The sequence below is a fragment of the Sphaeramia orbicularis genome, chromosome 8 (genome assembly GCF_902148855.1).
Source record: "Sphaeramia orbicularis chromosome 8, fSphaOr1.1, whole genome shotgun sequence".
In the NCBI taxonomy this organism is placed as follows: Eukaryota; Metazoa; Chordata; class Actinopteri; order Kurtiformes; family Apogonidae; genus Sphaeramia; species Sphaeramia orbicularis.
Genome location: NC_043964.1, coordinates 12,355,385 through 12,368,064, shown reverse-complemented (window position 1 = coordinate 12,368,064; position 12,680 = coordinate 12,355,385). Strand labels below are relative to the sequence as shown.

The following is a 12,680-nucleotide window of genomic DNA, read 5'->3' as shown; positions in this document are numbered from 1 at the left end:
ATCTAATCTAATTTTATTATATGGTAGTAGTGCTCATCTCCATGTGTTGTGTATTCTTTATGTTTTTTTTTCTTTTCTCTGTGGTTCTTCCAGGCACCGTGGCCATAGACCTGCAGGACTCCAGTGACAGTAGTCCAGAAGGACAGGACCCTGGGAGTACAGGGATGGGCAGCGGTAGAGGAAGCAGGAGCAGCTCCAGGACGGAGGTGGGCGGAGCCAACACTTTGGCCCTGCCCCCCATGGGAGAATCGGCCGAGGAGAGGAGGCACAGCATCGCCCCGGTTCTGGAGCTGGTGGACGGGGTCAACAACCCCACCTTTGACCTCCTGGGAGACCAGTCTGAGGACGAGGGGGGGGGACGAGGGCAAGGAGGACAGTGACAGAGACGAGAGCGCCCACTGGTGGGGGCGACACTGCGAGTACGTATCACATACTGTATTATACAACGCTATAATAATAATAATAATAATAATAGTAATAATAATAATAATAATACATAATAATAATAGTAGTAGTAGTACTACGCTGTAAAAAAAAAAAAAAAAAAAAAAAGTAAAAAAACCAGTAATATTCCGGCAGCAGGGGTGCTGAAAAAATACTGTAAAAAAAAGAAAATCCATCTCATAAAAATACAGTAATTTTCTATAATTAAAATATAGTTTTTTGTCCTAACTTTACATGAGATTTTGCATTTTTTTTGTGTGACTTTTTAATGTTTAAAAAAGAATATTTACATGTATTAAAACAATCAAATTACATATATATATATATATATATACACACACACACACACACACATACATATATATATATATATATATATATATATATATATATATATATATATATATATATATATATATATATATATATAATTTTCAATGAGACTAAATTGTACAATCCACTGATTAAAACTGTATTTGGACAGTTTATCAGTGCTTATACATGTTATACATTCACAAAAATACATTTATTCAACATTTTTGTTGTGAAACCTCCCGTAATTACACAAGATATTTGTCAATTAACAAACAAGTCTTGTTAAACTTACAGAACAAATACTTCTTTTATGGTTAATTGTCTGTAATTTTATCTCATTTTATGACTTTTTTTTTTTACAGTATTAAACTTTAAATTAACAGTTTAATCTCATAAATAGAAAAGAAATATTTGTGAAATTATACATTTGCAAATGTATTTTAACTGTATTTTTCTGTGAAAAAGAGAAAAAAATTCTTCTAAAAAATGTACATTTTTGGTTGTTCACAGTTACAGTTTTTTCGTGTTATTTTGCATTTGACATGTAAAATCACAGTCTATTTTTGTTATTTCATTGATATTTTCCTGTATCTTGAAAATACAGGAAAAATCTGTAAAATAAACAGTGAGTGAAGGGTCCCTTCTGGTCCGTGAAAATGTGGAAAAAATTCCACTGAAGATATGAACAGTCGAAGGTGTCAAAATTACTTTAGTTCAGGGGCCACGTAAAGAGCAATGTGATCTAAAGTGGAACAGACGAGTAAAATAATAGCATAATAACAAAAAAATGATGACAACTCCATGTTTTTGACTGTTTTGGTGTGAAAAAAGTAATATTACATGATGACAATGTTTGCAATTCCAAAATTTCACAAAAATGTGAATAATAAAAGTTAAATTTTAACAATATTCTGCCTGTTCCTAAATGTTTTGTGCTTTTTAGATCCACTGTGATCATGTGTAAATGAGAAGCTGAGGCGTAATATTAGTGAAACTGCACTTTTACATTTTTTGAGTTTTTTAAAAATAATTTATTATTATTATTATTATTATTATTATTATTATTATTATTATTATTATTATTATTATTATTATTTTACCCACTTCCTCTTCGTCTGTATGTGGCCGCTGAACTGGCCCCTGGTGTAAACGGTGAGAGTATTCCTGCTCCCAGTCAGTAGCAGAATGAAGCAGCCTGTGCACAAAGAACTGTTTAAAAGAGTTTTTTTTCTTTTTAAAAACCACATCTGAAAATGTGCCAGAACAGCTGTGGCCTTGACTGGTCTTCATACAAACTGCTGAGTCTTTTTTGTCTGAAACAAAAAAGCCCAAGGTAAAAACCCACTGGAGACTGAGACAATAACAAGTTGTTTAACCCTAAAAGGCCAACAGTTATTTCTGCAGCGACTTCCAAATGAATTTTTCCTCTATATATAACCATTGCTGAGTGATTTATTGTCATTTAATACAGTGTTATCTTTTGCATTTTGTACTTTTTGGTAAAAAACAGTCATCTTCATATTTATTAATTTTATTGTTTTTTTTTTGTAAATGATAAACTGAAGCATAATATTGTTAAAATGTTTCACTTTCAGATTTCAGGTTATTCATGTTATTCACACTTTTTATGTATAGTTTGTAGATGTAAACAATTTCATGACATAATTTTACTTTTTTCACTGTTTTATTATACTGGTCCAACCCATTTCAGATCATACTGGACTGAACTAAAATGAGTTTGACACCCCTGCTCTGGAGGATTGGTCTTCAGACGAGTGAAGCTTCATCTAATGCAGAGCAGCTTAGTTTAAAAAATTATTAGACCATCAAAAGTCATCAAAAACAACAGTTATGCAATCCAGTACTAACTCCTGTGTGTATCATGTGACTAAAACAGACAGAAAAGAAAACATGGAATGTCTAAAAGCACTGTTTTTGTCAGTACAATGCCATCGATATTGATGAAAGAACTGAAGTGAGTTTGTTTATTATAAAGAAAACCATGGAAAATGGATAGATATCAGCTCTGAAATTAAACTACTATGAGCTATTTTTGTTGTTATCATTATATTTGTCCAAACAAATGTACCTTTAGTTGTACCAGGCATTAAAATGAACAAGAAATTGAAGAAAACAAGGGTGGTCTAATTTTTTTTTTCCACTACTGTATTTAAATATTTGAGCCTAAACTACCTGTGCACATGTGCTGCAGGTGGGTGAAAGGATACCCGCTCAACTCTCCGTACATCGGCAGCTCACCTGCGTTGTGTCACCTTCTACAAGAAAAGATGCCTTTTTGTTGTCTCCGCATGGACAAGGTATGACTCAATGATTTTACTGTAAAATTATCAACATTGAATGAATGAATGAATGAATGAATGAATGAATTTTTAATTTTTGGTTTGGTTTGTACATCGATCTTAGTACATCACTTAGTACAATAATAATAATAAACATAAAAACCAAAAAAGGAATAGGCTAGAAGTAAAAGCTTTCTTTTTTCCCCCCATCTTTTTCACCTGGTACACTGCTTACATTAAATTAAATGTGTACAGCTTCGAGCATTCACACCATAAACAGAAAAAAAATCAACAACAACAACACATTTGATATTAATTAAGTAGCTCTTTCCAAGCACATGTTAATAGTGTATTCATCCATGAACTAAATACATAATACAAGGAAAACACATGAAAGGTGAAGGGAACATGTATTTTAGAACATTACAACATCAATTTTTTTTTTTTTTTTAATTGTATTGATTCTTTAACATGTCACCAAAAAAAAACCTGTCACTTACATCTTTAACCCTTTCATGCATGAATTATAGGAACTAGAAGCACTCGGAGAGCGCAGACCTCCGCCAAGGCTGATCAGTGGCCCCCCCCGTGGGCCCCCCCCACCCCCGATCACCACCAAAATTTAATCATTTCTTCCTTATCCCATTTCCAACAAACCCTAAAAATTTCATCCAAATCTGTCCATAACTTTTTGAGTTATGTTGCACACTAACGGACAGACAGACAAACAAACAAACAAACAAACAAACAAACAGACAAACAGACAAACAAACAGACAAACAAACAAACCCTGGCAAAAACATAACCTCCTTGGCGGAGGTAATTATTTCTCGAGGCATTAAAAAAATAATGCCATTGTAATAGTTTTTATGAACCTATTTTTCATAGAGTTACAAAAATGTCCACTCAGCTCCACACCATGCATTAAATTTTTGAAGCAAAGAAATGTATTTAGTGATAAACTGTGTGAAAACTATGAAATAAAAACATGCTTAATGCAGCTAAACTGATGATTTCTCACATTTGAACATACACTAATACTAGTCATTACTCACTTCATGGAGATAATATGCAAAAAAACACAAAAACCTTTTAATTACAGTTTAAAAACAATAACAAGCAATTGATTTCCACTCAAACATGATAGTGCAGATTAAGTTTATCAAGAACAGTAAAGTTACAGTAACAGTATGAATTGTAGTGTATGTGATGGTGTGTGCACTGCAAAAATCTAAATCTTACCAAGTGTATTTTTCTCATTTCTAGTCAAAATTTCTCATCACACTTAAAATAAGACATAATTACTAGTGCTGGGCAGCGATTAAAAATTTTAATCGCAATTAATCACGTGGATTTCTGTGATTAATCACGATTAATCGCATGGTTATATGGGGTGGGGTGGGGTGGGGGGGAGCGTTGCCGGCATCAACAGCGTGTATTGCCTTTCAGTGATATTTCAGACTGGAAGTACTCAGGTGATAAAAATAATTGCACATGTCAGTGCTTCCAAACAACTGTGTCCTTCTCAACCCCACCATCTGAAGACATTTAAAATGAAAATGTCCATGGAACAGACTGGTACTTTTACACATGTTTATGTCCACACCAGTTTATTTCCGCTTGTGAGTGACTGACAGGAGTCTTAAGCCCCCTAATAAGTACTAATACTAATAAGCCCAATAATATGTGATGTTCAGTTGTTCAAAGCAAGCAAAGGGAGCCCTCTAGTGGTGAGAATAAGTTGCACTAATGTATGTTTTGTCCTTGCGGTGTTCCCGTAGTCAGTTTGGACATAAGAAGGAACTAACAGACACGTTTCTTTCAATCTGTTTGCATGGCCCCAAAAACATTTGCCTGTGAGTATTTTATGTTCAGTTGTTGTAAGAATGAATAGTATAAAATATCTCTGATGTGAACTTTTGTTGCTGGATAAAAAGACGTTGTAAATCTTAAATTAATCTGTAAATGCTAATTGTTAGCATGTCTATAGATTTTCCCATTCAAGTTAGCATTGAGCTAGCAGTCTCTTTCCCATTCATTTAAATGTATAAAGAATTAGCAACCCATCTCCGACTGCTAGCATAAACGAATTAGCTTAAACATGTTAATAACACACTGTAATAAACACATCCAAAATAACGTCATAAACATGTTTCTAACGTCACGTTTGCATGTGAAATTATTTAGCAAAGAACAGAATGACTGATACATACAGGCGTTGAACTGCAGGAGTTACACAAAGTTTGATTCAGCATTACTCGGAAAGTTCGCTCTTTTCTCCTCTCAGTACACACAGCACCGGCGTGTGGAGCGCCAAAATAAAAGCATGAGTTCCAAAATAAGAGTCTGTATGTATAAATGAACTAAGACTTGCTTGAAAGGGAGAATGGCATTAACGGGAGTTTTAAAAAAATTGTCGGCATTATTTAATGAATGCGTTAACACAGTAATAACGCGTTAACTTGCCCAGTCCTAATAATTACCTAAAGAATAATAATATTTTTTTGTTTGTTTGTTTTTGCTTAATTCAAGCAAAAAAATCTGCCAATGGAACAAGTCAAAATTATCTTGGTAAGATTTCTTAAAATCCGATTTTCCAGATCTATTTTCTAAAAATCAGTTCTTATATCTCACTGAAAAGTTCCTCTTTAGGTGATTATGTCTTTTTTTTTTTTTTTAAGTGTGATCAGATATTTGGACTAGAAATGAGAAAAATACACTTGGTGAGATTTAGATTTTTGCATTGTGTGCATCCACTTATTTCGCTGATATGGAACTAAAACAACAAAATCCATGAATATACAAGAGATCAGCTTTCCACTGTAGTGACCACTATGAATGAAAGGGTGAAAAATGATAGTTTAGGTAATTTCAGGTCTTTTCATGTTGCTTTGTAATTTTCTAGTCTGTTGGTAGGATGTAGAAGATCATCACAGAGGTTGTGTGATTGTTATGGAACCAATAGTTTTGACAAACGGAGCCACTTCTTCTCCCACTGGACTCTGTTGAACTAAACAGACTGTGGTTTCCTATTCAAAGAGCCCAAGGCTGTGGCAGAGTTACACCAGCAGACTGAAGTCCTTCATCTTTTGTCAGAATACCTTTAGTTTTTTCTGTTTCTGCTTAAGACGAGCAGAAGAAAGGCTTTGAACATGTAATGGAAAATGAAAAAAAAAAAAAAAAATCATGGAAAGTGGAAAAACATATATAGCAGGGGAGTCAAACATAAGGCCCATGGACCAAAACTGGCCCTCCACAGATTTCAATCCGGCCTGTGGGATGAATTTTCGAAGTGCAACCATTAATAGTCAAAGGTGTCAATCTCATTTTAGCCCAATTTGATCACAAGTGGGTCAGACCAGTAAAATAACAGCAGAACAACCTGTAAATAATGGGAAATCCAAATTTGAAACTGCAAAATTTTAACAATATTCTGCCTGTTACTACAGTCTACTCTCGTTATACCGCCAACTTCCGTTCACGGCCAAATTGGCGGTATAGCGAAAATGGCGTTACAACGGGTTGCGTCCATAATGTGCATGTCTTTACTATATGATGTCTATGCTGCCTCCGTTAACCCGTTCTAATTGCGTTTCTAAATAAATCTTGATTCTGTTATGTTGTAAGGGATCATTTAAAGTGGGGAAACATTTTAAGCATTATTATACCGTGTCGGGAAATGACACCCCATCATCTTGAGGCTTTGGCTTAATCCCACGTCCTCTTCCCGACATCCTGACCTACTGAGTGTTCTGCGATAAATGAACGGTGGCCGTTCCATAGACCTACTTGTAGCTTGTCGCGATCAGCGTCTGGCGCATTTGTTTCAGTGCATTGTTAAAATTTATGTGTACTCGATGGCAATCACGCTGGCGGTATAACGGTCGGGAAATCAATGGTATAAGTGTTGTTTGTGCATGGAACTGGGCTGGCGGATGGCGATAGGCGGAAATGGCGGTATAACGGCGGGCGGTTTAACGAGAGTAGACTGTAAATGTTTTGTGCCTTTGTAGAGCCGCTATCATCTGTAAATTGTAATGCATATATCTGTATATAAACCAGGGGTGTCAAACTCAGTTTAGTTCAGGTAAAATAATAACATAATAATATATAAATAATGTCAACTCCAAACTTTCCTCTAGCTTTCCTTTCCTTTTAGAGCAAAAAAAGCAAAATTATGTGATGAAAATGTTTACATCTACCAACTATCCTTTAAAACAATGTGAATAACATGATCAAACTGAAAATTCCAACGAAAACTAAGTGCAATTTTAACAATATTATGTCTCAGTTTATCATTTACACATGTAAATTACAACTTACAGATCACAGTGGATCTACAAAGACACAAAATATTTAATAACAGACAGAATATTGGTTTCAGAATGTTCATATGTGTTCAGGTTATTCGCGTTTTTTGTGAAATGATAGTTTGTTTTAGTGTAAATATAGTAAAATGATATGAAAATGTTTACATTTACAAAGATAAAAATTTGAAGTTGGGAGTATTTATAGGTGATTATGATAGTATTTTACTGATCTGACCCACTTCAGATAAAATTGTTCTGTATGTGGAACCTCAACCAAAATGATTAATATTTTCAGTGTAATTTTTGCATTTCAGAAATTCCTCCCAGGGGCCAGACTGGACCCTTTGGCAGGCTGGATTTGGCCGAATGTTTGGGTTATTCATTGTTTTTTGCAAAAAGAATGTTTGTAATTGTAGACATTTTAACATTTTCATAATTTAATTGTACTTTATAGCCCTAAAATAAAGAGAACAATTTGGAAATGTCAATATTTAAAGGCTATTTTTATATTATTTTACTGGTCTGGCCTACTTGAAGTCATATTGGGCTGAATGTGACCCCTAAACTAAAATGAATTTGTTGCCCCTGACATAGAGTAATATAAATTTTCCATTATAAAAAACTGAGGAGTGAGAATGAGAGAGGATTTTTACATCTAAACTCGATTAAGTTTTCTCATAGAAGTCAATGTACAGGCTGATATGGATAGAAATGTAGTCAGCTAATGTCAACAAACAACTACAATAGACTCCAATACAAGCTTCATGCAAGCACATACATGTTACATATTGAAGTATTAATAGTAGAGGTGTAGTCCAGGGCGGTATATGGAGTATACCTCCTTATTTTTCAGTCAGTATTGTGTATACCCACTTCTAAATCCCCCTGATGCGCACCATTCAGTAGTATCTGAGCCAAATTGCCCATGTTTTCCCCTCAGATGATGAAGCCATGACCCGCCCTACTCTGCCTCTGATTGACTAGTACTCAATGTCTTCACTGATTAGATTGGTTAACTTTAGGCGTGAGGACTGATGAGCCAATCAGAGGCAGAGTAGGGCGGGTCATGCTGAGGAAAATAATGCTAACTTTTTTTGTTTTTTCAAAAAAATTTTTGCTAACTTAGCACCAGAGCCAGGGCTCTGCTTAGTGCTGGCCACCTCTGGAACCTGATTGGACACCTCAGTTGCCAGTGCCACCCCAGCTGATTGACAGGTCACTGCACATCTCATTGAAAGATACGCAATTATTGGACATGCGAACAAGAAATGAAAGACTAACGTTATCCTATGTTTACCTCCTGTTGAATACATTTACATTCATGCAGCTGCTTGTGTGACCAGTAAAACCTACAAACTGCTCCTGATCAAGTCATGATAATTTTATAATAGTGAGCAAATACTACTGATGGATTTTTGGGTAAACTAAATAGAGTAGTATTAAACAGCATTTTTCGGGACTACTTTAAAAAAAATTCAGTTTACCCCTGTCTCCAGGGACCACTACACTACTGATTGATAGAACTTATTCTTATGTGTGTCAGAATTCTGTAACTCAAAAATAAGTCTTTGTAACTCAGATCCATTTACAGTGAGGTTATCATGACTTTAAAGCAGTAATTTGTACGAGTAGTTGAAGAATGTTGCCTTAATTTTACACGTTAACACTGTTTCCCATTGTTGTTTCTTCCAGGGTTGTCACCACATCCCTTTTGAGGACGCTCGCTCGTACGGCTTCAAAAACAAACTGATTATCGTATCAGCGGAAAGTGCAGGGAACGGTTTGTACAACTTCATCGTGCCGCTGCGAGCTTATTACCGACCCAGGAAGGAGCTCAACCCCATAGTGCTGCTGCTGGAGAGCATGTGAGGACAATATCTGTGCTACTGGGGGGAATGAGTGGGGGGGTTCTTCTGGTAAACACTGCTTCAGTCTTAACCCATACTGCGACTTTTCTGGCAGTTCCCAAATGAATTTTTCCCTCTACTTAACCTTTTTTACATGTAGTGGTGGAGGACGTACTGAAGTTTAAGCCTGAACCATGAAATCACTGACAGAAAATTCCAGTTCTTTGAAACTGGAGCCTTTATTTGTCTTTCTGAAGAACTCCATTTTTTTTTTTTCAAGTATCAGTTTCCATGTAGGAGTTTCAATTTTGTATCATATTTGATACATCGGGTCTCAATGCTCAAATATTAGTATTTTTGAACAAACAAAAATGTAATATAACACAAACAGTTATTTTGTGGAGCTTGCCTGGGACTTTATGGCCATGCTCCTTTTAATTTTTTTGTTTTTTTTCCTTAACTTTTGTTTGTTGATTTTGGATTTAAATGCTGATATTCAGGATAAAAAAAGAAACCAAACCAAACCAAAGTTTTAACCCTTAACCCTGTAAAGCCTGAACCATTAAATCATTGACAGAAAATTCCAGTTCTTTGAAGCTGGAGCCTTTATTGGTCCTTCTGAACAACCAAAAAAAAAAAAAAAAAATTTTCAAACATCAATTTCCATGTATGATTTTCAGTTTTGTATCATATTTGATACATTGGGTCTCAATGCTCAAATATTATTATTTCTGAACAAACAAAAACATAATATAACACAAACATGTTTAACAAATTGGTAGTTCTTCCTCATTCCTCATTAATTTAATCTTGTAGTGTCACTGGAAAGGCCCCTGGTGAATGAATTCCTCCCCCTGCTGGATTATCTGTGTATTGCATGTATCTAATTGTATACATCAGGTTTTTGAAGAAAAAAAAATGTGCCACTGATCATGTAGAGGGCTTCAAAACTCATGTATCAAATATGATACATTTGGTGTTATAGGGTTAAAGGGGTCATATTTTGGATTTCGACAACCTGTTTTAATTCCTGCTTAATTTGTTACGTTTTGTAACTAGTTACGCCATGACATTTGCACATATAAGGTCAAGACTTCTGACGAACATCTCTCCGAGCGCATCATAATTGTTTATTTTTCAACATTTTCTTGCCTCTTTTATATTTTTTTCTTCAATTTTGTGCAGTTTGTGTCTCATTTTGTTCTTCTGTTTTGTTTAATTATTCATTTTATTTGTTTCTTTGGCTGTTTTTCTTTATTTTATTGCTCATTTTAATGGGTGTATTTAATTTAATTATTCACATGTATTGATAGGATTAGTGGTTCAACAGGTATGAAATATTTTAGACCAGTAGATGCTTTTGTCACCAGTGGATGTTTGGGTTTTTATGGGTTAAATGTGTTCTGCGTTGGCGTCCAGCGTGGTAGTCATTCGTACTCTTCAAATCTAGGTTGTATTGGATGGAAAAAAAAAAACGAGCTCCAGTTGTGCAGAAAATCTGAGCTATTTAAGGTCACAGTAAACATGATTTGTGAAACGCTGAATGCTTTCAGGACAATGCGCTGTACAATTTTGTGTCGTTTTTTGTGGCAGGAACACAAAAGCAGTCCGCCAAATGAAAGTGAAATCCAATAAAAAGGTAATAAAGTGCTGACTCACTGCGGTGTAGTGCTGATATTTGGGCTTTTTCTGTAGGCTGTTTGTTAGGCTGGGCTGGATTTGTCAGGCTTGAATAACAGGCCGGTCTGTCTCAGTGGGGAGGTTAGCTCTTCATCACAGAAAATATAAATCTCTACTGGAGGGAATCTCAAGTCTATTTTTGTTTTGATTGGTTCAGACCTGAAGCGGACTTCCTGGAGGCGATCTGTTGGTTCCCGATGGTTTTCTACACAGTGGGTTCCATCGACAAGTAAGACTGACCACACCTTCATGAAGATTTCACAACAATTTTTTTTTTACTATTTCTATCATTTACTCATATATTCAAAGATTCTTTATTGTCAGTTCACTAGATCCGTCTGTCTCAAATGGGTGTACATGTACGCCCAGGGGTACTTCAAAGAAGACCAGGGAGTAATTGAAATTTTGGGGGAAAATACATTAAATAAATCATCATATACTGAATACAAAATAAATAAGTGGTGTCAATCACAACAAACCCCGCCCCTTGCACGTATTGTATTTTATTTTGTCATCAATCCAGCTGATGTCATCATGTCTATGCATGTGCTGATGTCAGCATATCAACTGCCTCTATATATGTGCCAAGTTTGAAGTAAATTTACACAAAATTGCTGTTTTTATAAACATGTGAAATTTTGCCCATTATAAGTAAATGGGGAAAAAAAAAGATTTTAAAAATTCATGAAAAATTTGAACTTTTACTTACTTTTCCCAAAATGTAACCACATCTATTCTGGGTCACTGACAATCTATGAACCAAATTTGGTATGAATTCAACCAATAGTTTTGCTGCTGAAGTGTTAACAAACAAACAAACAAACAAACAAACAAACAAACAAACAAACAAACAAACAAAACCAAAAAGAATACCCCTTGTCTCCACTTCGGGGGGTGGGATAATAACACTGGTCTACAATTTTTTTTTAGAAATGATTTGCTTCAGACATTAAATGTGCTAAATGTTACGTATTTTAATAAGATTAATTGGAAAATAAATGACAAAAGTGCCGGTTTGCTGATGTTTTCAAGGTATATGATTAAGTGTTATTTCACATATATATTGGTTTATGTACATTTATATAATAGTTTTATAAATCTTCCACTGAATAGAACCTGTAAAGTGAATGTATTCTAATGTGTAGACAGTGTTTGAAGTAGATCTTGTAGCTCTGAGACAAATATTCCTTTTGAGTCAAACCCATTCTCTCGTTAATTCTTGAGTTTCACATTTTGACCCAAGGCTGTATCTTGGAAAGTTCAGCCAACCAGTATTTTGACTTGATTTTTCTTTATCAGTGACTCTCATGTGGTAAAATTTCATTACTTTTATTCTGGAAGCATTTTCCTTGTAGACCAGTGTTACACTAAGATATTAACAATCCTTTTAGTTCAGGTTCCACATTCAGACCAATTCAATCTCAAGTGGGTCAAATCACTAAAATACTATCATAATAACATATAAATAATGACAACTCCCATTTTTTCTCTTTGTAAATGTAAATATTTTCATGTATTTACTCTAAAACAAAGTTTAATTTCACATTTTGACCCAAGGCTATATCTTGGAAAGTTCAGCCAACCAGTATTTTTGACTTGATTTTTCTTTATCAGTGACTCTCATGTGGTAAAATTTCATTACTTTTATTCTGGAAGCATTTTCCTTGTAGACCAGTGTAATGAGAATTAATGCTGAAATATAAAATACAATAAATATATTCATATGATATAATCGACAGTCCTAGTTTTATTAGCAGTCATCTTGTTTAAGCTTTGGTAACATT

General features: G+C 34.8%; 1 protein-coding gene across 1 annotated transcript in view; it reads left to right on the top strand.

Annotated features, from left to right (window-relative positions):
• The window catches only part of LOC115424997 (potassium channel subfamily T member 2-like), a 207,578-nt gene that overhangs the window by 169,549 nt on the left and 25,349 nt on the right, over window positions 1-12,680 (top strand). Inside the window, 5 exon segments of the mRNA XM_030142425.1 lie at window positions 94-350; window positions 352-419; window positions 2,972-3,077; window positions 9,062-9,234; window positions 11,054-11,125. Of these exon segments, the coding sequence (XP_029998285.1) occupies window positions 94-350; window positions 352-419; window positions 2,972-3,077; window positions 9,062-9,234; window positions 11,054-11,125 (676 nt within the window).